At 37.1% G+C, this 27,858-nt stretch overlaps 1 protein-coding gene across 3 annotated transcripts in view; it reads left to right on the top strand.

Annotated features, from left to right (window-relative positions):
- LOC121411715 (plexin-A4-like) overlaps window positions 1–27,858 on the top strand; it is a 143,056-nt gene that overhangs the window by 3,537 nt on the left and 111,661 nt on the right. For all 3 annotated transcript variants that reach the window (XM_041604545.1, XM_041604544.1, XM_041604546.1), the window contains exon 2: window positions 19,143–20,227. In XM_041604545.1, the coding sequence (XP_041460479.1) occupies window positions 19,157–20,227 (1,071 nt within the window). In that variant the 5' untranslated portion in view covers window positions 19,143–19,156. The remainder of the gene's footprint in view (window positions 1–19,142; window positions 20,228–27,858) is intronic.

Below are 27,858 nucleotides of genomic sequence, written 5' to 3'. Positions count from 1 at the left end.
GTAACATTATAGTTATTTATCAGTGTAGTCTTAAGCTTATGTTTGAACGAAAATAAGCTTGGTGTCAGTTTTAAAGATTCATCTAGAGAATTCCAAAAATGGGGACCAGTATAAACAATAGTCTTCTGTTTGTAAAAAGTTCTGAGCTTCGGAAGATGGAAAGATGACGATAATCTGGTGGGGTAGCTGTGCAAAATCTCGTTTCTTAAAAACAGTAAACTTAAGGAAGTTGGCAGCTCTCCTTGGTTTAACTGAAACATAAAGCAGCCCAGGCGAAGAGAGTACAAATCCTGTATTTTTAAAACTTTATTGGAGAAGAACAATTGATCTGAGTGAGCTAATCTGTGTTTATGACAAATGATTCTCATTATTCTTTTCTGTGTAAGTAGTAGTCTATCCAACTGATTTCTAGAGGAACTGCCCCAAGCTAATATCCCATAATTTAAGTAAGAAAGAATAAGGGTATTATACAAATTTGATAAAACGTTTGGAGGCAAAAAAGTTTTTAGTTTGTTTATGACGCCAACATTTCTAGATAAAAGTTTTGATAAATACGTAATGTGCGGCTTCCATGAAAATTTGTTATCTATATATAGACCAAGAAATTTCGTTGAATCGACAATATCGATTAAAATATTATTAAGAAAGACGTTCCTGGGTAGAGCTGTGATTGAATTACTAAAAAGCATGCACTGGGTCTTTGCAACATTTAAAGAAAGTTTGTTACAACAGATCCATTCATGAATACATCTGAGTTCAGTATTTACTATGTTTACAAGAGTATCAGGATTTTTATGTGAAAAGAAAACACTGGTGTCATCTGCATATAATATGAAAGACAAGGCCTTTGATGAATCCTGAAAATCGTTGATATATAGAATGAATAATAATGGCCCCAAAAGCGAACCCTGGGGTACTCCGCAAATCATGTCATTATAATCGGAATTAGAATTGTTTATGGAGACAAACTGTTTTCTTCCAGTAAGATAACTTCTGTACCACTCCAAGGCCTTCCCCCTAATTCCATAATGTGATAGTTTAGACAATAAGATTTCATGGTCAATGGTGTCAAAGGCCTTGGAGAGGTCCAGAAAGATACCAAGAGTGTGAAGGTGGTCGTCAACAGCAGTCGCTATATGATTAATGAAATATAAGATTGCATGTGTTGTTGAATGCTTTTGCCTAAAGCCAAATTGTGATTCTGATAAAAGACCAAAACTCCTCACAAATTTTATTGTACGATTGTATATAATTTTTTCTAAGACTTTGGAAATAGAAGATAAGAGAGATATAGGTCTATAATTACTTATATCGGACGGATCTCCCTTTTTGTAGATAGGAACTACCTTCGCAATTTTCATTCGGTCGGGAACTATACCATTAACAAGAGATAAATTCATGACGTGTTCTAAAGGAATAACAATTTCGTTAATGATATCTTTTAACAAGTCATTACTTATTTCATCATAGCCTGGACTTTTTTTACTTTTAAGTTCTTTTACTATCTTTATGATTTCATTAGCATCGGTTGGAATAAAAAATAGTGAATGTGGGTTTTGGTTCTTTAGAAAGCATTCAAAGGTTTTATCTGTGTGTGGTATTTCGTTGGCAAGATTTGGACCAATGCCTGAGAAATAATTATTAAAGTTCATAGCTATATCAAAATTATCATTAATAACTGAATTGTTGATCTTCACATGTTTTATAGTATTGCGATCTTTTTTCTTATTTAAGACATCATTGATTACTTTCCATGTATCTTTTATATTATTTGAACTCGCTGCAAATTTAGAACAATAAAATTTCTTTTTTTCAGATCTCAAAAGAGTTGTCAATGTGTTTTTATATTTGACGTATTTTTCACGAGCAGCATCTGACGGGTTTGCACGATACTTGTAGTAAAGGTTATTTTTTCTATTGATAGATCTTAAAAGTGATTTACTAACCCAGGGGTTTCGTGGTGTCCGTTTGTTGTTTGGTTTATATTTTACAAGAGGGATACATTCATTAAAAGAATCGAGAAGGATAGTCATGAAATTATCATATGATTCGTTAACATCGTTTGTAACTAATACTTCGTTCCATTTGAGTGAACTTAGCTTATCCTTGAGTTTGGCAATCTTTTCAGGGGTAATTTTCCTAACCATTTTTACATGAGAAGAGTACGAGTTGTTATCAAAGAGAGATGGTATCCTAGCGAAAATAAGAAAATGGTCAGAGATGTCAGACAGAATGACACCAGAATCAATTTCTCTCTCAACGTTTGAAAAAATATTGTCAATTAAAGTTCCTGAATGAGAAGAAAATCTAGTGGGTCTGGTAATCAACGGAATAAATGAAAATGATAATAAAGTGTTTAGAAAATCTTGAGAGAAATTATCCTCTCTGCATTTTAAGAGGTCAACATTAAAATCGCCCATCAAAAAGCAATGTTTATTTTGAAGCAAAGGATTAGAAAGCAGTTGTTGTAATTCATTTAGAAACGTATTATGATCGGAAGAAGGTGGACGATAAACTGTACCTATAACTACGTTTTTTCTTTTGGATAATGTTATTTCGATAAAAACCGTCTCCATCGTTTCATTCATAAGATTTAAGTCATGAAGTACAATGTAATGCAGGTGTATTGGAACGTACAGTGCTACTCCACCACCTCGCCTATTTACTCTATTATTAAATATAAGGTTATGCTGAGACAAGGAATGTATAGTGTGAGGAGCATCCGTAAACCAGGTTTCAGTCAGGCCAATAACAAAAGAATCTACTTTAGTATTATCTAATAATAAGCTCAGTTGTTCGAAATTTTTATTTGCACTGCGGATGTTAAGATGCAAAAGGTTCAAGTCATTCTTTCCAGCTGACTTTAAATTGTTGACAAATTGGTTCTGGGTGTAGTATTGAGATTTAACAAAGGATTTGTCATTGACATCAAAAGTATATTCAAATTCTTCTACGTTGTTGTTCATAGTGTCAGAAATATTTTGTTCATATTGTTCGTCAGAAATCGAAAAACTGCCAGCATTTTGCTGTAATTGAAAAAGAAGGTTCAAATCAAAGTCACTGACATCACTAAATGGAAAACTACTCATGCCAAGTAAAACAAGACTGAAAAATGAATATTTCCAGGTGAAGCAAGACTACATAATCAATTGAGGTTAAACAAATAAGGAGCACCAAAGAAACTTCAGGCAACAGCTGCAGAAGGCCACATAGAACGAATAAACAGAACATGAATTTGAACGGAAAATTTAAGCACATATAACTACAACGATAAGCATACGTGTAGATTTTCCTCTGTAGATGGCAGCTAAATCAGCTGTGGCTTTCAGCCTATGCCCTATACATGTATACAAAGATCAATATCATTTGCAATTAAATCTTGTAATAATCTTGACTGAATGAACTTAACAATTATGTTATACAGTACCATCACAGTGAGCATGATGAGAGAGAAAAAAAAAAAAAAAATAGTGAGCACATTGTAGGTAAGCATTCCAATAAAAAATTCATACTTTTCATGGTGGAAAGGAAAAGAAGAAAGAAGTAAATTGAAAGAGAGAGAGAAAGAGAGAGAAAACCACGCATACGATCTGTTAAATAATTACATACAGCATTAAAGATATAATCTTTCGGTGTTGATGGAAATTCAAACGAGTGTTGTTAGCGGTATCATTCCCACCATGATACTAAAATTATTTTTCTTTTCTTACTCTTCTTCCTTTTCAAAGACAGCAACTAGAAAAAAAAAGCTCATTCCCAATACGGAAACACTCATTCTATATACTTAACATTAGCGTTTGACTAACCAAAACAGATCTGGCTGTGTGCATCAAAGTTCACATGTTTACGAATTTACTTTTTCACTCCCCGAGCAACCAACCAAGAAGCCACCGAGTCGGCCAAGGGACGAATCCGTCACAATTTAGTATACTGTTCTACTCAATTCTTCATGCTTTAGTTTCCAAGTCGGCAAACTCAACCCCAATCCAGCCCGACAAATCCCAGCCAATTGCTCGAAGAGTGTGACATTGAAAACTAGGCCTATATGAAAAAATGAACATGTTATAAAGAAAAAAGAAAAGGCAAACAAACAGCCTTGTAAGGCTATTCTGTAAAGAGCTTTGAAGGATGAGAATAATTGACTCACTGATCGCAGAGAATATGATGTTATTCAACTGATTCAGCGATTCATATAAGACAGGTTCAATGACAAGAGAAATTGAGTTGCATTGGTGATTTGTAAAATTATTCATTAAAATGTGATACTCTGTTGATTTCAGTTTCAGCAGAATACTTGCATGTTACTGTGTTATAATGTTCAATACAGAAGCTAGTTCGTGGAGAGGTATGAATTAAATTTTTTGAAAAGTGTCTTCAGGGGAGCGTCCCACGAAGGGCTCCGCCAGCGATTCTTCACCGACAAATGTCACAAGCTACCGAAAATCCTCTCATGTAATTGGCTGACAGCATATTAGTCGGTGAAAACCGCCGACAAAACCCCTCAAGAAACGCTCCCCTGATCAGTCTTTGAAATCGAGTACAAATACAGGCTAATGACTTGTTAAGAATGTGAACTTTCAAAGGTAAGTGATAACACAAAGACATGAAGATAACAAGTCTATATCAAGTAACTGGTTGCATGCAAGCAGTATGTTTGACACATTTTCTTCTATCATGCGTAAGAAATTCCAAGAGCATAATAAGACAGGCAGGTTGAATAACGGCTTGAATTAAGTATAAAGCCATGCCTTGAAGCACTGAATACAGATTCATGAAAGTTATCCTTTTTTATGTAAATAGTAGTAGAATGTACAATGTATAGAGCAGGGTTAAAAAGAAACAGTCAATGTTTTTATGGGCAGCTACTATATACCCAGATCCAGAATTTTTATGCATAACCATAACATGAAGATAACAAGTCTATAGCAAGTAACTGGTTGCATGCAAGCAGTATGTTTGACACATTTTCTTCTATCATGCGTAAGAAATTCCAAGAGCATAATAAGACAGGCAGGTTGAATAACGGCTTGAATTAAGTATAAAGCCATACCTTGAAGCACTGAATACAGATTCATGAAAGTTATCCTTTTTTTATGTAAATAGTAGTAGAATGTACAATGTATAGAGCAGGGTTAAAAAGAAACAGTCAATGTTTTTATGGGCAGCTACTATATACCCAGATCCAGAATTTTTATGCATAACCATAACATGAAGATAACAAGTCTATAGCAAGTAACTGGTTGCATGCAAACAGTATGTTTGACACATTTTCTTCTATCATGCATAAGAAATTCCAAGAGCATAATAAGACAGGCAGGTTAAATAACGGCTTGAATTAAGTATAAAGCCATGCCTTGAAGCACTGAATACAGATTCATGAAAGTTATCCTTTTTTTATGTAAATAGTAGTAGAATGTACAATGTATAGAGCAGGGTTAAAAAGAAACAGTCAATGTTTTTATGGGCAGCTACTATATACCCAGATCCAGAGTTTTTATGCATAACCATAACATGAAGATAACAAGTCTATAGCAAGTAACTGGTTGCATGCAAGCAGTATGTTTGACACATTTTCTTCTATCATGCGTAAGAAATTCCAAAAGCATAATAAGACAGGCAGGTTGAATAACGGCTTGAATTAAGTATAAAGCCATGCCTTGAAGCACTGAATACAGATTCATGAAAATTATCCTTTTTTATGCAAATAGTATATAGTAGAATGTACAATGTATGCTTTTATGGGCAGCTACTATATACCCAGATCCAGAATTTTTATGCATAACCATCATAACGTTTCAGGTTGACGTGGCAAGATAAACCAATCGTATAGTGACCTCTTATTGACTTTCACAGGCTCACAGTGAGAAAACTCTGTTGGGTATATAGGCCTATAAAGCAGCCACATTGCCCAACATAACATTTCTTTTCCAACAAAATTTCAGCTAGAATTACAGAGTGATTGATGTTTGAATGGGTTTTTCCTCTAGTGAAGCAACTGTTGAAAAAGGATGACGAATAAAAGCAACAACATACACAAGTATTTCGAAAATCGTTCCTCTTTCGCTAAAAGCGACTTAATGGGAAAATTGCTCGAACGTCAGCTTTGAGAACAACTTCAGCGAAGATTTCCCTCGTTTCAAAATGGCACCACAATCGAGATGAATCGAGATTGGTTGATACATCAAAAATAAAAACAGGTTGATATGTCAAAAGACGTCAAAATACATTATGTAGAAGCATTGTGAGAAACATTTCCTGGTTTATTACTCTTTGCAAAGAACGACTTATGAAAATTACTGGAACATGGGCTCTGATTACAGCTTTGGCGAAAATTTTCTTCGTCTGAAAATGGCACTAGAATCGAGATGAACAGGGGTTAAACTGAAAATTGAAATGCGAAACATCAAAATGAAAGAAAACTCCAACGCTGATAATTTCAGAGATTTCCATGATCCTTTAGTCGTGTTTGTAAGAAGTGATTAGGTCATAAGCTAACATAAATGAATAATAGTTTAACAAGATTTAAGCTTACGTGTTTTCATGATCTCACACATCGTGATCATTCCACTTGGTTGTGCCTTTTTCTTTCCACTGCAAGTGGACCTCTGTTCCCTTGACGAAGATTCTTGTCGAAAGCCCCTTCTCCTTCCGTAGCTTGTTCCCTTCAATGCAAGTTGGGCAAGCAAGTGACGGCATTTGTTGGCTTTACTCTAATGAATGCTTTCCTTATATACTGCACTCTATTTTGGACTGTCAAGGTGAAGGACATCATAATTTGAGATAACATCAGTCACCTCCTTTACCATGTCAAACTCATATGTCTATAGAAGTGTTTGTACGAGAAGGTAATCACATTCATAAAGCCCCTTTTCATTGTCCATTTTTTTTGGTTATTGAAATGTAAACAAAGTCAAAGCTATAAGTCTCATTGACAAGGAAGACTTATAATTTAAAGTCACCACCCTATCCATGTCAATCTCAGATGTACATGTATAAGGAAGCTTTTGTAAGTGAAAGTAACCACTAACCACACTTATTCTCCCTTTTCAGTTTATGTAAAAAAGTCAAAGCTGAAGTTAAGTCTCGGATAAGTTGTCTTGGTCAAGATTGACAGTGAAGTCATATTATTACTTATCTCCTTGTAGAATGATTTGACTCTTTTGACTTTGCTGCACATTGATTTGTCATTTATTGTAGGAATCTGTTGGCTTTAGAACTTGATGATTTCTGTTTCGAACTTAATATAAGCCTGTGAAAATTAAAGAATTTATCAAGAGATTGGTGTAAGCAATATTGTACAGGAGTTCTCTCTTTCTTGTAATTCTTCTACACTAGACATCGGACATATATACATGTAGGTAGAACTCGCCCTGTAGATATATGTGGAAGAATACATTTGTATAGAGAGAGAAATCAGTAGACTCTCTTGGACACATATAGGTCAATTAGGTGTAGGCCTATACATGTGGGGCAGGTGAGATTACAGAATACAGGTATAACATCAAGAGGAAGGCAGCATAAGGCAGAGGGAGTACAAGGAATTAATCGGAAAGTGATCGTTAGCTTCTCAATTTTCTCAGATGAAATAGAGCATGATGCATTACCCAGCCAAAGGACGAACTCGGCCGTGCGATCCTTTGTAAGACTTCAGTCAATAAGGGAAACTGTTCTCGTTTTTGAAAGCCATAGAATATCCCAAAGAAATACCCCTCTCTCCTCCCCTATTTGCCCATACGCCTGACAAATCCTAATATCTGTGAAGTGGAGTTTGTGGGGGTAAATCCGCTTTGTTCACAAAGGGCGAAGCTTGGTGAGGTATCAGATTTGTCTCCTGCTTTTGAATGAAGTGAAAGTTTGTGCATTTTGTACCGGGCTTTAAAAGCTCTTGAAAGTTTGTGAGTATTCTTTGTTGTTGTTTAATGAAACCCTGATGGTGTAGTGTTGGTGTGTTGAAGCTCGGGAGATAATGTGTAGGCTGAACTGGCTACTACAGATCTACGCACCTGCAAGGTGCAGATTTAGTATGATATTGTATCCATGTAGCCTCTGTTTCTCTCATTCCCTCGCTTTCTCTTTACTTTCTTGTGATGCCACAATATGCATGAGGAAATCTCTATTTCATAATAACAACCTCCCTAGCAGAAATTGCAAAATGAGAGAAAAAAAAGTGAAAATTTGAATGAGATGTTATAAGTGAGAAAGTTACAAAATTACAGATGTATTGAAATGATTGTTTTTAAAAGTTTGTTTTAGAAGATTCACATCGTTTGATGAAAGCTTGAAGTTTTAAGCCATCGTAAAGTTGTAAAATGAAATCAGTGAGAACAGACAGGCCTAGATTTGCAGGCATATAAACATTAACATAAAAAAAACAAAAATTAGCAAATGCACTGTATTTTCCTGAAGATTGGCCTCTTTCAATATTGGAGATATGAAACACCGAGAAGGTTGAGGTTAAAATATGATCTCACAAGTACCAATACTTGAAATTAAAAAAAAATGGTCCTGTACAGTGTATGTGGAAATGTTATCAATGTTTTCCAGTACAGATGTCATTTTCATCATGTACCCATGTCATGAAGAACTTGTTTATATTTTCCATTGGAAACGACCCATTTGCCCTGCTGGATACATCAACCCAAACCACTTTGTATCATTTTCTCCCTCAGTAGCGTGATTCTGTCGGCGAAATTGCAGATGAGCTTTGATGGTGATTTCATTCTGATGTTTTGATTACATCTGGCAGGATCAGAATACCAATGAATACATAAATGCTTTCTCCTCCTCGCTCAGTGGCGTAAAGGAGTAGTCATTATTCATTACCAGGCGTGCCACTCACTCGCATCCCCGTCACACTTTTGTCAGCACATCCACGTTTGTGATTGTTTTTCAATTTGACCAGGAAAAGATGTTCCATTGGACCCAACCTTGGCCAGGAAATGGGACATGGTTTGGCATAGATAAAAAAAAAGTTGGATGGGTAAATTTGCAGGACCATGCGTTCATGGTTGGTGTCAAATGTTTGCCGGATGGATGTAGATTTCCAAACTTCCTGTCAATTAAAGGGATTGTCTCTATATACAATATGAAATGATAGTAAAAAAAGAAAATGCGAGGAGCCTGGATATGTCAGTCATTCGTACTGATAATTGATTTATCAACTTTATCTGTTTCCTGTTGATAGTCTGTACATCAGATTGAGGAGGTGTTAATGATAACGAATTGCTTATTTTCTAATTTCTGGTCACTTTAAAATTTTCTTTGTTCTTTATCCTTTTATGTTTTCAGATTTTTTTTTCTTCATTTACAAGAAGTTATATTTGCAAAACTATACACCTAGGCCAATTTATATAATTTGTGAATAATTTTTTCTCTTACCTAGGCTATTTTTTCCATAATTGACATGCTTGCACCATGAATGTCTATGCTTGCACTTTGCTCTTGTGTGAAATACTCTACAGCCTGTTATTGAATAATCAAATATTTCACAGCTAACTGTCTTGAAGAACCCATAAAAGGAATAGTACATGTAGGTCCATGATAAGACCCACTTCAAAACCATAATCTTGTCTTGGGAATGGATTTTGTCATGTTTTGAGTTTTATACAAATGTATTTGCTAACAAAGAATAGGGAGTAAACGTTGACAAATCTCCCTTTTTCCTTTTTTTTCTTGATTTTTGTCTCCACTTTCTTTCCATATAGGCGTACATGTCTCTCTCCTAAATTAATTGTTCATGTATACATGTATATTTATTTTTCTTTCTCTTTCATTTAAATGTAGTTCTATTATTGTAGTAATTTTTTTTTTATTTTGTGGCAATATTTTGCTTTCAACTGAAACAGATGGTGATGGTGATGCCATGGCCTAGCTATACAAGAACAGAAAACGGATAAAAAAGTAATTGTGAAAATATGAACTTCGCTGACTTTTCCATTTCAATTTTTTGGGGTAAATCATCTGTTTGGTAAACAATGAATGAACTTGAAAAAAAATGCAATATAATGTAATTGAGGTCCTGCATGAAAAAGTTCTTATGAAATATTCATTAACAAAAAAAAAACTGAATAGAAATATTGCTCTGTGCAAGCTTTCATTTTACACTCTCTTCTAAAATATTGGTCCCCTAATTATGGAAAGATTAATGGTGGTATTAGAGATAGAAGATTAAATTCAATGCATCATTAACTCTTTCCTGGCCGAGTTTGGTAATCGTCATCGTAATGTCTTCCTATCACTCCCGACAACACGAATGAGAGATGATGATTGTAAAGGGAATATATTTATTGTCTCTGAATATGACTTGTTCCTATCAGCCACTTCTTCCAAACAAGCTCTGTCATCCGAGACCATTTTTGTCTCACTTGTGCTGCAGTCACAACGATGAGGCCGACTCCCAATTGAGAGATAATATGTCATTGGAAATAATGTAACAGATTTCATTGGGCCAGAGTCAGTTTAGAGAGTGTGACTGTGGCATGACCGAATAGATATTAGATATTGTATGCCTATGTTTTTTGTCACAAATTAAACCAAATGGTGAATTGAATATACAGTAGTTCTCAAAATTATGTATACCCTACCACAAAAAATGAATATATATTTAAAACGTTCAAGTTCTGCCATATTGATATAATCTTCTTGTGAAGTCAGGTGATACAATATAAAAATTCAATAAAGTTTGTTTCTCTGGGCTCACCGAATATTGTAGTGTTGTTGTCTACATTTAGTACTCTGCATTATGGAGTGCATTTGTGATGGGGGTTCACTAACTTTTGAGCAAAAATGTGTATTGGAGGTTTGGACAAACGATTGGGCTTGCCTGACATACCAACAATTCATATGCAAGTGTGAATTGAGTAAGGTGTTCAATGAAATTATTCAGAATGGGATGTGGAGGGTTAATTTCTTGGATCATTAAACCCAAAACACTTTAATACATTAATTTGGATTTTTACATATTTACCAATTGTCTACATGTAGATGGTGTATTAAAGATAACCTACTCATGCATCTACTGATCACAGGATTTGATTAAATGGAAGGGGGACTATGCTTGAAAAACAAATAAATGCAGAAAATTTATAAAAATGACCCATTGAAAAACCTTCAATTATGATCAGAATCAAGAAAGTTATTATTGATATGAATAGGTTTTATCAAATGAATGATAATGGTATGATCTCTATATCATGCTAGCATAATGTAACACTTAAGAAGATGATAGTGGTGTAGCGTGGTGATTGTTAGTGTTACAGGTCAAGATCCAAGACAAATCAATAGTCTGTCACACAGTGATTATCGTTCATTAGCATTTATTCTAATGATGATAAATACTAATCAAGGATGAAGATATGTACACAGTAAGAAATATAGCTGGTTATAAATTATAGCTGTTATATTAGGTACTCCCCAACAAAGGCCATATGGTAGCCCCTAAAAAAGGGATGGCGAGGGAGACCAAGCACACGATGTCCTCTCGTCAAGAGACGGAGAAGAGAAGTCCTTTCTTAATTATTTTGGGGGTACAACTCTTAGTTTTGCCTATTAGGGGGAGGAGTTAAACAATGTATCAACTAATCAGGAAAGAAGGGTGGAGCATAACCAAAAATGAAAGTTTATTTGCAACTGAATTCAGGGAGCAATTATCTGGGAAGGAGTTTGGATGGAGGATAAAGTATACCTCCTTATCACCTCTTAGGAGGAACAGTAACCACAATGCAGGGATAAGGCTACCACATCAATCTGTGATGGGTGTGTGGTCATTTTTTTAAACAGAAGGAGTTGTGTCAATGGACAAAGGAGCATTGAACTTTCAACCAATTTACTATCTGGAGTTTGTGAGTTTACACAAACATCCAAGAATGTTTAAAAGTATATTATATCAAAATATAAAATGCAGAGTGTTATATTCGACCCATCTTTCTAAAAGAAACGTCCTCGTTTCTAAACAAACTAAAAATGATATATGAAGGACAGTGTTATAAGTAGGGCAAAAAAAAAAAAAAAAAAATGATGGAAAATACATACATGTAAGGAAAACAAACGGTGTTGATATACTACCAAATGTCAAAAGAAATACATCAATTCACTAGAATATTTGCAATCAATTAAACATAAACATTAATATGATTAAAAATCAATGTATAGTTTTGATATGGTGAAAAAGAAACAAAGTCTGGTATTATTGTCTTTGCACTAGTGAATAGGGAAATGCATCTTTAAAAAAAAATTGACTATGGTTTGCAATTTAGCAACACATATGTCATCATAAGCACATATTTTGGTAGGTCTGACCAGGGAATTCTCACTAAACGACCCATCGGCTTAACAGTGGTTGACCCTGGCATTCAAAACACTCAGTGCAGTATTGTATATCTTGAAGAGTGGGATAAAAAAATGAATACCAAGAATTTATCATTATCAACCAAGACTATATTTGACTGTACAGGATCTTGTTTACAGGCAGAAACTGCTTATGAGTGGTAAAAAAAACAATTTGGATTATTAAACTCAAACAAAATTGAACTGCAAACTGACTATGCATGTTAAAACCAACAATGAGCAGATATCATGAAATGTGAAATAGAGAAATACAGTGAAGTAATAAAGCATGCTATACTAAAAAACTAAAACGATAAAGAATAAACTGACAATTTACAGGAAATGACTAATGTGGCATAAATGATAACAGAAAAAAAATCATAAGACACAAACAACATATTTACATTATGTACATTTCATACTGATTAGGATGCTGTAGCAGTTTGAAAGAATAATGAAATTGACGATGGCATGAGATTTGAGCAGCCATAAACATGAAAAAGGTATTACTGTTCTGCGAAAATGTGCAACCTGAATCCAGTGTTCGGAAACCATGTAAAATACACAATAACTTGTGTAAACTATGTTCAAAATATGAATGTGAATTGTGGTAAGCTACATTAACAGTATGAAACTATAAACAAACAAATCATAGGCTTATGTAAGAAAGATATTCATGATAGTCACTTACTATCCGTAACCGTAAGTATAAAGGTAAATAAAACGGGCAAATACATCACTTACAACTAAATAGACATTACTAAGCTACAATAGGAACACAAATCTATAATACAGTGAAACAACCAAACATCAACTTATGAAAATGAAGCTGCACTAGATACGAAAACGTCTGCGAAATTTGATGATCGTATAATTGAAAAGAAAATGTGCCCAAATTAGTAACCTGTAATCTAAGTGCAGTTCATACGCAAGGTTTGAAAACAGAGTGAACATATTTTGTATTGATCAGGAGGGATTTAGTGGTATTTCACCAAAACAATGAAAGATCCAGAAAGGTTAACTTCGTTCAATGTATACCATATGAAATGGAAGAATACAATTTGTGTTCAAGACAGTATGATAAAACAACGAAATTAACAACAAAACATGTCGAAATTCGCTGTGGATTATGAAAAGAGAAGAATAATTATCAAGGCATTAAGATGGTGGCCAGTCATCCAAATTACCATGACCATAATCAACTTAACTTACTTAAATGAAAATTTGTGCAGAATAATTCGCGGTCCAAATCAATAATTTTCATCATCCAGAAGTATCAATCATTTTGCAATCAATAACATGGGATAAGAGGGGGACCAGGACCATGAGGGAGTATTAGGGGAGTAAACCCATGGTGGAGAGCAGATAAGGGGAGTGGGTCAGGGGAAATGACGGAAGTGAGACGACATAGGGAATCTAAGATGGAACTTGCATGCGACAAGAAGCTGGGAGTACCAGGTAGGGTAACATTGTCTTGAATGCAAGAATGGGTCAATTTGGATCTAATGAGATTAATCAAGGTGTTCCCATCGAGTTCGCCAAATAATGCCGGGGATAGATTAGATGGACCATTAACCTTGGGAGAGACAGTAACAGGATCAAGATCTTGACACAAACCTTGGTCATTGTCAAGGACATCCTGTGTTGGTGGAACTGGTGGAGATAGAATACCAGGATTGAGTGGTGGAAGAGGAGGTGGGGGAAGGGGTGGAGGTTGAGGAGGAGGAAGAGTAGCTCGTGGAGTATGAGATGGTGGGAGAGAAAGAAGACTGTCGGAAGATATACAGGAATGTGAAAGGGGCGGTTGGGTCAAACGTTGAGGTTCAAGTGAGGATGGGGTTGATAGGGGAGGAGTGAGGATAGGAGGGGCTAAAGGCTGATCCAGAGGAGTGAGCTGAGGGGACACAGGTGTGTGGAGAGGTGGAGAACATGCATCCAAATCAGGGTTGTCATTTTCTGCATCAATGATAATGATGCAATGTGTTGGGGGAGGAAGAGAAGAAAGTGCAGGAGGAGGTGGTGTAATGGATGCACACTGAGTGTTAGGGAGGACGTCAGAGAGAGGGGGAGTCTCATCGAAATGACATGGATCAGGAAGTTGAGATAGAAGGGATGTTTGAGAGGAGTCAGAATCAGAAAGGTATTGAGATGAGGTGTCATCAGGGGTAAGAGAGGTATCAGTTGGGAGCTCTATACATGGAGGTGAGGGGACAGGGTCAGATTGATCACATGACCTGTTAACGCTTTCCTTTTGATGTACTAGTCCGTCGACTATACACTTCAACAGATCTATCACAGCGCATGGTATATAGGGGATACTTCGGCTCAAATAATCATCAAGGCTCGGAATGTAGGCTGGAGATAGGCGTTCATGTTGTCCAAGGCGTAGGAGGAAATCCCGCCCCAGAATAACATGAAAATAAGGTGTGTCAACCACATCAAATGTACATGATATATTATACAAAGTCAGTTCAGGACGGACTGAGGCAAATATCCAACCAAATATGCTAGAAGGATGAGTGAGAGCTTCTTCAGGAGAGATTAATGCTTTTGGTGAGCCCTGGAGACTGGGTAGGTTATCAACCAGGTATTTGCTAATATAAGAGTTTGGTAGTCTGTGGTCGATTGCTGCTGGAATTGGGGTAGATGAATTTTCAAAACAAACAGTAATGTGAGGAGTTGTGGGATATTGAATGTGATCTAGTACAAACGGGTCCATTAATGGGCCATAAAACTACCAAGAAAAGATACAATCAATTTCTATACACAAAATAAAAAAAAATGAAATAAGACTTACGTGCATGGGTAAAAAAAATAGATGACAGCTTTTCCTAATCACACAAAATACTTAAAATTGATATAGACTACAGTCCCATCCAATGTCCAAAAAGAAATCGGACAATATAATTTTATATTCTACGAAGACAAAATTGAAGGATCACCAAGTGTCCAAAAGTTCGAATTATACGAAAGGAAAAAATTACAGTTCAACAAAAGAAGAAGATGTGACGTGATGAGTCCCTTTATCACTCCCGAATGTCAGCAACCCAGCGGTGAATAGATGGAGTAGTACAGACTGTAACCCGTAATGAGCGAACGATGACAGGATTGTGATGACGATAATGACAGAACAGCGAAGACAGAAATGTTGAGGCCGGTGGCAAAGAAGACGACAGCGAGGTTGAAACTGTTGACAACGGCGATGATAATGAAGAAAACGATGATGAAAACGATGAAGATGATGGAGACGCAACGGAGATTATAACATTCAGTCCAGCACTTGAGCGGTGATAGAATCCAGGGGTGGAATGATGGAGGAGGTTAACGGCTTAAGATGAGAAGAAGTGAAGAATATGGTGGCACAGAGCGAGGAGATGATACACCCATAGAAGACACGTCCCCAAGAAGTCTCACACCAATGAAAGAATATTTACATATAGTTGTTGATAAACGTAATAGTAAAAAACAGCAAAGCGTTCAAATCAGCGACAAAACAGCAGGAGCAATATAACTCTAATAACGAAGCAACACAGTTACTGTTGTCTGTAGAACCACAGCAAGACAGAAATATAAGGAAGCAAAGCTCCAAGTATAAGGTTAATTCCGGAAGATGATACACAGTTGCAGATCAAAAAATTGTCCGGAGCGGTAAAAGATGGCTCCCAGTTTAACCGCTGCCACCAAATGTAACACTTAAAATGATGATAGTGGTGTAGCGTGGTGATTGTTAGTGTTACAGGTCAAGATCCAAGACAAATCAATAGTCTGTCACACAGTGATTATAGTTCATTAGCATTTATTCTAATGATGATAAATACTAATCAAGGATGACGATATATACACAGTAGGAAATATAGCTGGTTATAAATTATAGCTGTTATATGATATTAGGTACTCCCCAACAAAGGCCATATGGTAGCCCCTAAAAAGGGATGGCGAGGGAGACCAAGCACACGATGTCCTCTCGTCAAGAGACGGAGAAGAGAAGTCCCTCTTTTATTATTTTGGGGGTACAACTCTTAGTTTTGCCTATTAGGGGGGAGGAGTTAAACAATGTATCAACTAATCAGAAAAGAAGGGTGGAGCATAACCAAAAATGAAAGTTTATTTGCAACTGAATTCAGGGAGCAATTATCTGGGAAGGAGTTTGGATGGAGGATAAAGTATACCTCCTTATCACCTCTTAGGAGGAACAGTAACCACAATGCAGGGATAAGGCTACCACATCAATCTGTGCAAACAGGTGATGGGTGTGTGGTCATTTGTTTTAAACAGAAGGAGTTGTGTCAATGGACAAAGGAGCATTGAACTTTCAACCAATTTACTATCTGGAGTTTGTGAGTTTACACAAACATCCAAGAATGTTTAAAAGTATATTATATCAAAATATAAAATGCAGAGTGTTATAATATCTTCCTGTACGTCGTCCCTGTAGGCCTACATAATCTGTGTGTCAAATTCCATAAAATATTTTTATTATTGAAAAAAATATGACTAAGTATGGTTTTTCTCTACAGAGTTTATGTATTCAGGAATTTTTAACCACAACTGGTAGAGTAAAATAGTGGTGCTAGACTGCTAGTAGAATTGCAAGTTACGGTGTCTGATCCAGTGAGAGTTTCTTGACAAGAAGTGAAATTTTATTTTGGTACGGTACTGAATTGAATAAAAGGTGGGCTTTCATGGCACATCACCAAGTCGACTGCATGTATTGACTGATTACTTCATTTCTTATTTGTTTCTTAATTGGAATTTTCTCAACATTTTAGTAGGTGTAATCTTGACATTTTCTGCTTCTGTTATAACAAGCTTGAGTCATGGACTGAACACACCAACATTTTGGGAGCATTCTATGAAACAAATAGGACTGATACCCTTTTCATAAACCTATCCTCCAATTAGCCGCCTAATAGTAATGCGGATAATTCAATAAGAATTGCGTTCATAAACTCCGGAAAATAATCCGCACTATTTTTTACGAGCGCCCGTCCTGAAAAAGGAGGATAATCGTCATGGCAACCACACACACCCCCTCCGATGTGGTTGCGTTGGAAAAGGGTGACCTTGTGACCGCTCCATGGCAATTATCCGCATTACTTTCGAAATGCGTTCATAAACTCAAAATCTGGTCCCGATGCTGCTATTAGGCGGATAATTGTAGCATCAAAATAATGCGCAAAACTCTGGTCCTCCTCCGATTTTACGACCAAATTATTCTGCTATTAGCTGCATAATTGGGTTTATGAAAGGGGTATAACTCTCACTGACTATTTAATATAAGCTACTGAAATCTGTGCATCTAATTGACTGAGAGCAATATTCTCAGTGAAAGTCACTGACCGAGATGCTTCATGAAGCACTCTCCTTGTCTTGTTTTGTCTCAAGGAGCTTTCAGGATTATCTTATAAGGATTTTTAGTACACCTTCATCTGAGCCTCCACAAGCGCGGTCGGGCTGGTGGAGATGCTCCTCCATTTTACTCCGAGGCCTCTCGCCAGACCATCCATCGACATTCCTGGTGCGACCTGTCATTGACCTGGAATTGACCAAACTGGCTACCCTAGGGGGTTGTTCAACTTGATCTTGGTAATGACAGGGGCAGGACAGAGCTGCCTGTGGAAGAAGGTACCGTCAAGATCACTGCCATATTTGGCAAATACTTTGTGATGTCATGGGGTGCAGTGCAGATGCTGATGGATTTGAGATATTTTTGGTTCCAGGTAGATGGGGGATGGGTCTACTGAACATTTTCATTGAAAAAATGTTGTAAAGCTGCCATTTACATGTATATAGTAAACAAATGTTTGTTCATGCCTTCATGCTTCATGCTTCATCCCTATAACATACAAAACTTCATATTCACACAACCTGAATATAAGTCTACATTTCCTTACATGTGTCAACCTACATTTATATATAGGGCTTAAAGGGATTGATGGGCCTGGGACTTTGCAAGCTCAATTACACTAATGTATCTGGAAAACAATAAAGGGTTGGGAGTAAAAGACGCTGTTCTCATTGCGCTTTCTTAAACTAATCTACTGGAAACTGGTTCAGGAAACCAGTATAGAAGATCGCTTTGCCAGCGTTCCCATTTGATCACATGAAAGTGGTTTTTCAAAATCACTTCACGGAAAACAATCTTGTTGCTATGGAAATGCTCTCAGCTCAGTGGAGTGACACCTTTCGCGCGAAATTATAAACTGCAGCGTAGGCATTCTACACCTGTTGTGTGTTGGTATATGCGAAGATCGCTTCCCGAAGAAAGGTCGTGTACTCGCGCCAAAACCAGTTTAACGAGGCAAAGCGATCATGAAAATGCATCGCGAGGTGGTTTTATAAACCGGTTTGGGAGATCGCTTCGACCGTTCTCATTACATGTTGAACTAGTTTTAGGAAGGTGGTGAGAACGGTATCTACCACATCCTTTTCCTGTCTTTCTTTGTATTTTCTCTTCTCTTTGATCAGTCTGAAAGCTGTCTGCCCTACCTCCATCTTCCCTACCTGGTAGTTGAATGACATATATGGGTCCTTGCATTATTTTTATATGACATTGATTGTGTGGGCAGGATGTACACATGCAGGTAGGTGTGCCTTCAAAAGAAGGAGAAACACCTAAGAATTTAGCAAATAGAATACAATTTCTAGCATTTTGTAAGTTATACACAGCTTTACAGACTTGTATCATCACATTAGGTTGTCTCACATTTGGTCAGGCAATAGCATATACCTGACCATTCAATAAAAGGGCCCCCTAAATTCCTGAAACGTCCTGCAATATCAGATCTAAACTAATATTTGTTCTTATTCTTTTTCAGGTATACTGTCCAAGATGAGCATCTTCAGGAGCAAGATGCCATCTTTCCTTCATACATCTTTTAGAGAACAACATCACCTCAACATGGTAATATACATCTCTTTCCTAGCCATAACTCTTCTCATCAGAACTACACAAGCAGCTGCAGTACTAAACTACTATAACCTCACATCATTCACGCCGCCAAGACGAGGGATGAATTTGAACCGTTTTGTGGTTCACAACAGGACAGGAAATATATTCCTCGCTGCAGAGAAGAACCTCTTTAGGCTTGGCTCTGACTTGCAGAGCCTTGGAAGCACTGGGACTTCCAGTTGTGCTTTAGATGAATCCTGCGAGGATATCACCAAGATTCTTGCCATTTCTCAAGGTGATGCTGATAACTTAATCATCTGTACAAGTGCAGAAGGAAGGTGTGAAGTTAGGAACTTGTTATATATTGAGGATGTGATAGATAGTGGAAATATAATGGTTCCGGGGGAGACGGAGGGTCTCACTGCAGCAGGGGTCATCACCAAAGTGAATCGAAGGGAGCAGTTCTATTTAGCAAATACACTAAGTGGAGATTACAACTCGATCATCAGTCCTATCAGGAGATGGACCGTTTCAGACAGCTTGGACCAGGTGGAGGATGAGCTCAACCACTACGCTTTAACCGTGTCCGTGAACAACTTCCCGATCTCCTACAAGGAAACCTTCACCTACGAGGAATTTGCATATTTCGTCATGAACCAGGACGGGAACGTGAAGTTGGGAAGGGTTTGCAAAACGGCCATTATGGAATACTATTCAGAGATTACCTTAAGATGTGACAGCAGGAGCAGAACAGGCACACCTTACAACGTCATCCAGGCGGCTCGTGTTGGGAAACCTGGCCCAGACCTGCAGATGTCCATGGGGTCTGGCTCAGACGACATCCTGTTTGCAGCCTTCTCAGAATCTGACGTTGCGACTAGTCATGCAGCCCTGTGCGTGTATCGCATGGCAGATGTCAAAGATGCCTTTATGCAGGCTAGTAAACAATGTAAAAGTGGAAACATGGATGCCAGTCTGACATACCTGGCTGATGCAAATTGCGTTTCCTTGGTAAGTATAGAATTCCATGGCTTAAAACTTTTACTTTTTGAAATTATATAGATTTTTGCATGTATTTTGTTTGCAGACAGGAACTTTGTTGGCTAAAATTCTATAAGTAATTCAGTGGATGATTGCCATTCTTTAGGTCAGACAAGAATGGGCAGAGCTTAAATAACCCAAATGGTCAGTTATAGGGGTACAACCATGCTGAGATGGCATGGGCTCTATCTCTCACAGGTGGCCTGCCCTTTGGGTGTTGGATCAGGCTGCTATGTGTCGATTATATGTCGTCACAATGTGAAATGATGTTTCTGATCATGTATGGCTAATGCACAGCACAGGTAAACCAAGGCTCGACATTAGCGGTGGCCCGGTGGCCCGGGGCCACCAAAAATTCATCTCGGGCAACCATTATTGAAAAAATGTTAAGGTTTGGTGGCCCGAATCGGGCAACCAATAATTTTCAAAGTAACGTAATTTTTCTCCCGATTTTGCATGCATTTATCAACTTTCTACTGTTCAACTTGCAAGCCAATTCGTCATGCGCCTTTTTTGTTAATTTACACACAAATACACACACACAAAGATTGCATAGTCGTGACTGTATGTAGGCCTACCGCTAGCACACAGTAACTATTATTCAGCCGGCCGCGCCAGCTGTCTGGCTGAGCTTTGCATGCATGAAACCACTGCAGCCGGCACTGCTGTGCGCTAGCATACTATTCAGACTCAGGGAGCTTCGATACGGAATGCTACTGCTAAGAAATCTTCCCCAGAACTTTGAAAATCTACGTCAAAGTTTCATTTTACACCAATGAAATGTCCTTCTACAGTCCATATTACTGAAACCCGATTATTTGCAGGCATTAAAAGGAGGAATTATGACCTCTCTTTTGACTCAAAAAGACCGATTTCCAAATGCATCAATACACATAAAACACATAGGTGAGTACCTCACAGTCCCACATGTGCATTTGTATGTATGTTGATATTTGGTTTCTTTCGAAGCTGTGTCTCTTCTAGCCAAAAATAAATAGACAGCTTCTTTCTTTCTTGTTCAATGACTTCTTAAACCACTCTTAAGGAAGTAAATACTTTGGGAAGGCATTTCATTGATATGAAATGTGAATTTTTCCATCATTTTGTCAAATATAGGGAAGGAATTTTTTCACTGTTTTTTCCAGATAACTTTTGCCATTTTTTTTTCTTACATTTTTTTACAGTGATTAAACCATTTATACCCCTTCCCATTGAATATGCCTGATTAAAGAATATGTTTCTACTGAATAATAATAATGATTTTCCCCATTTTTTTATTTTGTCTTATTCATTTTTCTTAAATTTTCTTTTGTTTTTTTCTCAAATTTTGTTTCCTGTTCTTTATTTTTTCTTTCTTAATTTTTCTTTTGTTTCATTTCACTTATTCATTTTACAATTTTTTTCTTTTTCAATACTATTCTAAAAATTATTTTTGTTTATTTTCCCATTTTATACATTGTTCTAGTTCTGCAGCATATTTTTCTGTGATTTTCTCCTGCTATAATATGCTGGAAAAGAGAAAATAATCTGGATTTGGGCCTGCACAATCTAGGTATTACGATCAAAAAGGAAGAAAGGAAAAATCATTGTTTTGTAAATCTATCTGAGTTTGCTATATATGCACTCTTTATTTATTTATATGGAGATTAAAAGTCCACACAACCTGGGAACAGTACAATTCTTTTATTCTCTTTCACTCATTTCATATTTACAATGATAGAATTTATATATTACCACAAAATAAGCAAAGTGAAATAACAGCAAGCACGATTTACATACAAGATGTACTAAGAATAGTGGTAGTGACTGCAGAATATTTCAGAAGTTTGTTTTATTCATTTTAATTAATGTTTTTCTTTATATTTTTCGGGCCACCAAACTTTACTGCTGGGCCACCAAAAAAAATTATTTGAAGGTTTTGGTGGCCCGACTGGGCCACCACCAAAAAAAGTTAATGTGGAGCCTTGGGTAAACTCATGATTCATTTTTTGAGCATTGTGTTGGTAGTGTCGTTAAACCTCGATCAATAAATCAATTTTCTGAGAAATTTACAATTTATGAGATTTCTATACATGTTGTCACAAGATGAACTCTTGAGAAACTGATATTCTTTGATTGATTTTTGCAACATTTTCAAAAGTATCTTTCCCCATTTTCTGTTCGTAACCAACCTGACTTTGGGATGAACATCGGCCTCTTTACATTTTTCAGCTTGGAACTTCATCATTGACTTCCAGATAGAAGTTCATGCAATGAAAATGTCAATTTTTGATGTTGGCTGCACACACAAGGTGGTTTCAAACCACCTTGATCACAAGAAACCCTGTTAAATTATGAGAACCTTTTCAGGCTGAAGAATACCTGACATACCTTTTGGGGAGGGTTCTCAAAGTTACAAGCATGTGCAGTACGGTCTGATAAGCAGGCCAGGCGCGAGATTCAAAATCTCTAGCTTAGCATGCCACCCATGGCGCTTGTGCCCAGGCCCAACTACATGCTAGGCTAAGTTCCTGTTAATCGTTTAGCACTGCCAAAATACATGTACTTGCGACTCTGGAAAAAACCCCGTGAAAATTATCGTAATTTTGACAAGTAGGCCTACCTACTATTTTGCAGGTATTTCCTTTCGGGGATATTACACATAATTTGCTTTCACACTTCCAAAATACCAGGAACAGACGTACTTCAAGGTGGTCTGAAACCACCTAATGACTACGTGCAGTCCTAGGTATTCTGTCATGCATTATTCAGTAGACTAGTGATTGCTTTATATACTTAAAGGTCAAGTCCACTCCAGAAAAATGTTGATTTGAATAAATAGAGAAAAATCAAACTAGCATATTGCTGAAAATTTCATCAAATTCGGATGTAGCCTACAATAAGAAAGTTATGACATTTTAAAATTTTGCTTATTTTTCACAAAACTTTTTTTTTTATTGTTTGAATTATACAATATTTCTTTTTTTTTTTACAGATTTAACAGTAAGGGCCAATTTGGAATGAACCATAGGCCTATACATGTAGTATAAAAAAAGCTAATTCCTTATGTTCACAAAGGAATTAATTGTTGTTTCACTTGACAATGAGAAGACTAGAATATTTCATATAATAAATACAAAAGAAATAGTGAGTGGTCATCAGTCTCCTAATTTGCATACCGACCAGGATGTGCATATAACTGTTTTGTGAAATTACGCTAACTTTAAAATGTCATAACTTTCTTGTTTTATATCCAAATTTGATGAAAATTGTTGGATTTTTCTCTTTTTATTCAAATCAGCTTTTTGTTGGGTGGACTTGTCTTTTATACTTTGATCAGAGTCTATTGAAAGGAAATAGCATTTTCAAAGTTCAATTTCGATTTCGTCCACACGAGCTTGCAGGAAAGTTGATTTTGATAGCCAATTTTGTACAAAGTTTTTACATGTATTGCCTTTTTAAATGACAGTGGGCTACCAGTGAATTTATGTTGTTGGGTAGAAGTTTCAGCCACTGGATCAATTAGCCATTAACACAACTTTGTGGTTTTATGTTTTGCGATAAGGTTTGGGAGTGGATACATGAAATCATATATTGCAGTAATTGGGCTTACTTGTCAGTGCAGCTCTTGCATTGAAAAAATTATGTACTTTTTTTCATTTTCATTGAGAAAGAAAATGTGTATATACTATATCAGGCCCGGATCCAGGAGGGGGCCGAGCCGGCCCCCCCTATTTTTTGGCAACCTGAATACAAAAAGTGTACTCTTTAACTTGATAGAAACGATGAAAAAGAGAAAGAAAAGTAAGAACGAGGTATTATACCCATGATTGCCCTTTTTACACAGGATTATCTTAACCCCGGACTATCGCTAACCCGTACCTCCTTAACCCCGTACTATTTTTTTTCCTTTTCACACATGCCAAATTGTTATTGCTAACCCCGGATAAGGAATGCTTGCTTTTCACACACGAAACTCGCTAACCCGGACTAGTGGTTTTTGTGGATCATTCGTAGTACAAGTGCTTCACTCGTACACTTTTTACACACGCTACAATTTCCTTAACCCCGTACTATAGGTGGGGCCAAATAGTACGGGGTTAAGCTTAGCCCACTTACGTTTTACACATGCGATCTTAACCCCGTACTATTGCTCTTAGCACCGCAATTGGTGGGATAACCCTGCTTTTTTGCAGGGCCAAATAATCCCGTACTATAGGTGGGGTTAGCCCACTTTGCAAAAACGCTGTGTAAAACGAAAGTGGGCTAAGCTTAACCCCGTACTGTAGGTGGGGCTAAATTGCCATTTAGCCCCACCAATAGTACGGGGTTAAGGAAATTTTAGCCTGTCTAAAAAGGGTAGATGTGTATTTTACAGCCTCGTAACGGCCGGCCCGACCCCGAAAGGAAAAAGAAAAAGGTGAGGGGAAGAATTTGAAATAGACTCTATATTTAAAAGAATTTCGCTCGCTCTTCGCGCTCGCATTAATTGCATGTGTAATGAATCCCATTCAAGAGGATTAAATGGCAATTAATATATCCAGTTCTGAAATCAATTTGTACACAATATTTTAGCTCGCATATCAAGCTTTCATTATTTTGTTTGATTTACACAAATTGTTAATATATATCAAAATGTTCAGCTCGCGCTGCACGCTTGCATTGTTTTATTTGTGAGATACCTATCCTCTTTGGAAATTCTTACCAAAATTTCTCAAAATGCCCCTTTATCATGTCAGTATTTCAAAAATTTAAGTTCGTACTTCGTGCTCGCATTTAATTGTTTGAGACACACAGCCTGTGTTTTATTTAAATAAAAACGCGCTAAGGTCAGAATATTAAAAATTTTGAGCTCACACTATGCACTGTCATTATTTAATTGGTGATACTTGTATCCTCTTCATTAATCACTAAAAACAGTCGATCCTGATTGAGTCCCTTTTTACGTTACTATATTAAAATTTCGGATCGCGCTTCGCGCTCGCATTGATTAGTTAGATACTTATCTTTGCATCTTCATGATTATAAAAACTGCTCAGAATCTTCAGGTCTAAGGACATATCAAAGAATTTGAGCTTGCGCTTTGCGCTCGCTATATGTATTAAGACCAAATGAGATACCTTATCTTGTTTATAACAATAAAAACTAAAACTTCAGTCTTTGGTTAGGACTACCCCCTAAAAAAATAGATTTATAGCGGCCAATCGAGAAAAATGTTGACGAAAATATTTTTCGGCCCCCCTTTTGGCGAAAGCTGGATCCGCCCCTGTATATCATATAATATACAGTTAGATTTCACAAAATTTGTCAAGTTTAAAATGTGTTACATCATGTTCATGTGTTTAGGTTATGATTATAACATTATAAATTTATTCATTCAGACTGAATTCTTTCTAGTCAAAATATGCTAAGATCTCTACAGACTAATTTTTTCTTTCATCTTTTGAAACATACATGTATATTTCAACAGGGATGGATGAAAATTCAGCGAAAACTTAATCGATTTTCAAATGACTTTTCCTTGACATATTATTACATGCATGCTTGTAGGCTTCTGTAGTAGATGGAATTTTATGTGAGGGTATTTTCCTGGATATATAATTTGCATCCCTTCCCTTATAAAGTGTACTGGAGGTGGAAATGTAATTACCACATGCATGAATCGGAGGCAAGGGGATGACTAGACTACCACCGTGTTGGTGTATGTATGCATAGATTGCTCATCCTTTGCTCCTGTGTTTCTGGAGGAAACAGAGAATCCGCCGCCGCCGCCAAGGAGATGTTTGCAGTTCAATGCGTCACATCATTAATTCCATGCTTTTCACTCGCTCAATAATCTCTCTTTTCCTTCATCTTGATCTCCCCTGTCATCCCCCTTCCCCTTCCTCCGTCTCATGCTCCACCTTTTTGTATTCTCGTCTCTCTCTCGTCTCTTTTGTCCCGCATTTTGTCTCTTCATCCTTGTTTTGTTTCCTCTCCTGGGGAGTGTTTCATGGACGTGAATTTTGTCTGACGACTGTTATAAACTACTGAAATCCTACCCCCCCCACTTTCTCCAATCCTCTCTACCTTTCTGTTTGTGGTTCTCTCTGGCAACTGTTAAAAGCTACTGAAATCCTTGTATCTCATTGGATGAGAGCTGATTTACCAGTGAAATTCACTGACATCATTAAACATCCTTGTCTTCTTCTCTCTACATGTATCTCTCTTCACCCATCCCCCCTCTCCTATCTCATCTTTCCCTTCTTGCCTCACCTTCTCGTTCATCAATGATCAACATCCCTTTATTAAAGTTAGGTAGAGTGGACATGAAGCCCTAGCACCATTGGTGTTGGTGACTTGTAGCTTGTCTAACATGTTAAGTGCATAATCTTGAGCTTCATTTGATCAGAGCTCACAGTGTAAATGATGTATAGATGACTGAAGCATACTGTTCATCAACATGTCCCTTCCTTGTTTATAGAAGCATGCTATCGTTAAACAGAGGCACCGGACAGCTCCCATCAGTAGTATTTCATGAAACAGATTTTCACTGACTTTTTACTCACTGAAATCCATGCATCTGATTGGCTCAGATAAATTTTGTCAGTGAAAATCACCAACAAGGTCTTTCATGAAACTTTCCCCAGATAAAAGTTAGGAGGGGCAAGCCATTAATTGTTAATACACTGTACAGTACATTCAATTCAATTCAAATCAATTCATTTATTTTCTCTTTCAATCTTTTTACATTGACAATGATAGTTTGCCCTTAGAATCTTATGTCTACTCAGGACTTTCTTTTGATTTTGTTCTTTGGAAAGAAAACACTTAACTTCTTTGTACATGTAAATGTAACTAAAGTTCGCATTCCTATGGAAATTTTGTACAAGTCGGAAACCAATTGGTAAGGTAGACTTGACACCATCTGTGCATGTGACAAACTCAATGCACAATATCAGTATAATGGACATGGTGTTTTGATATACGCACCTGCCATCCCTTGCGTTGGGACTGGGAGGAGACCCAAGGGTCGCAGGGATGCAGTTTATTTTTCACTTCTTGGGCGCAGGTGATGCCCAACACGTGTACTTGATACTCGGCCACCTGTACGGCTTATGCCCCAATCAGCTACTGTGATTTCAATATTTTAAGGTATCCAGGGAGCGCAATGTGCCGTGATTCTGTCGATTCTGTTCTCTCTTATTCATGAAGGATAGGAGTTGCTTCTGGCTACTCCCACTCATGTAAATGTACAAGTTTACTGAGTGTGATAAAAGGAATTCTTGCCCATTTCATGGCTAAGTCCATGAATCGGACTTTTTTTAAAACGAAAAGTTGAAAATCAAGAGAGGTCTGACAGCTTCCGTTGCTCGTGGAAGAACCTTGCTAGTCAGTGCAGGCACAGACCCTGATGGAAACTCTCATCGACAAGTAGGTCCTCAAACAAGACTAGCACAAATACAACTTGTTCTTTGTACACGCCAATGATTTGCAGTAACTTTTGGCTGCATATTCAGACCACTTTCCTCATGTGAAAGGTTTGTACAGCAGCAAACTAGAACAGAACTTGTATCCTGTCCAGGGGCGGTGCCATTGCACTTGGAGGAGGCAGGGGAGTGCCAAGGCAACCCAAAGAAAAC

This window comes from Lytechinus variegatus, chromosome 3 (genome assembly GCF_018143015.1).
Source record: "Lytechinus variegatus isolate NC3 chromosome 3, Lvar_3.0, whole genome shotgun sequence".
In the NCBI taxonomy this organism is placed as follows: domain Eukaryota; kingdom Metazoa; phylum Echinodermata; class Echinoidea; order Temnopleuroida; family Toxopneustidae; genus Lytechinus; species Lytechinus variegatus.
The sequence above is the reverse complement of the archived record's forward strand: the minus strand, read 5'-3'. Positions and strand labels throughout refer to the sequence as shown.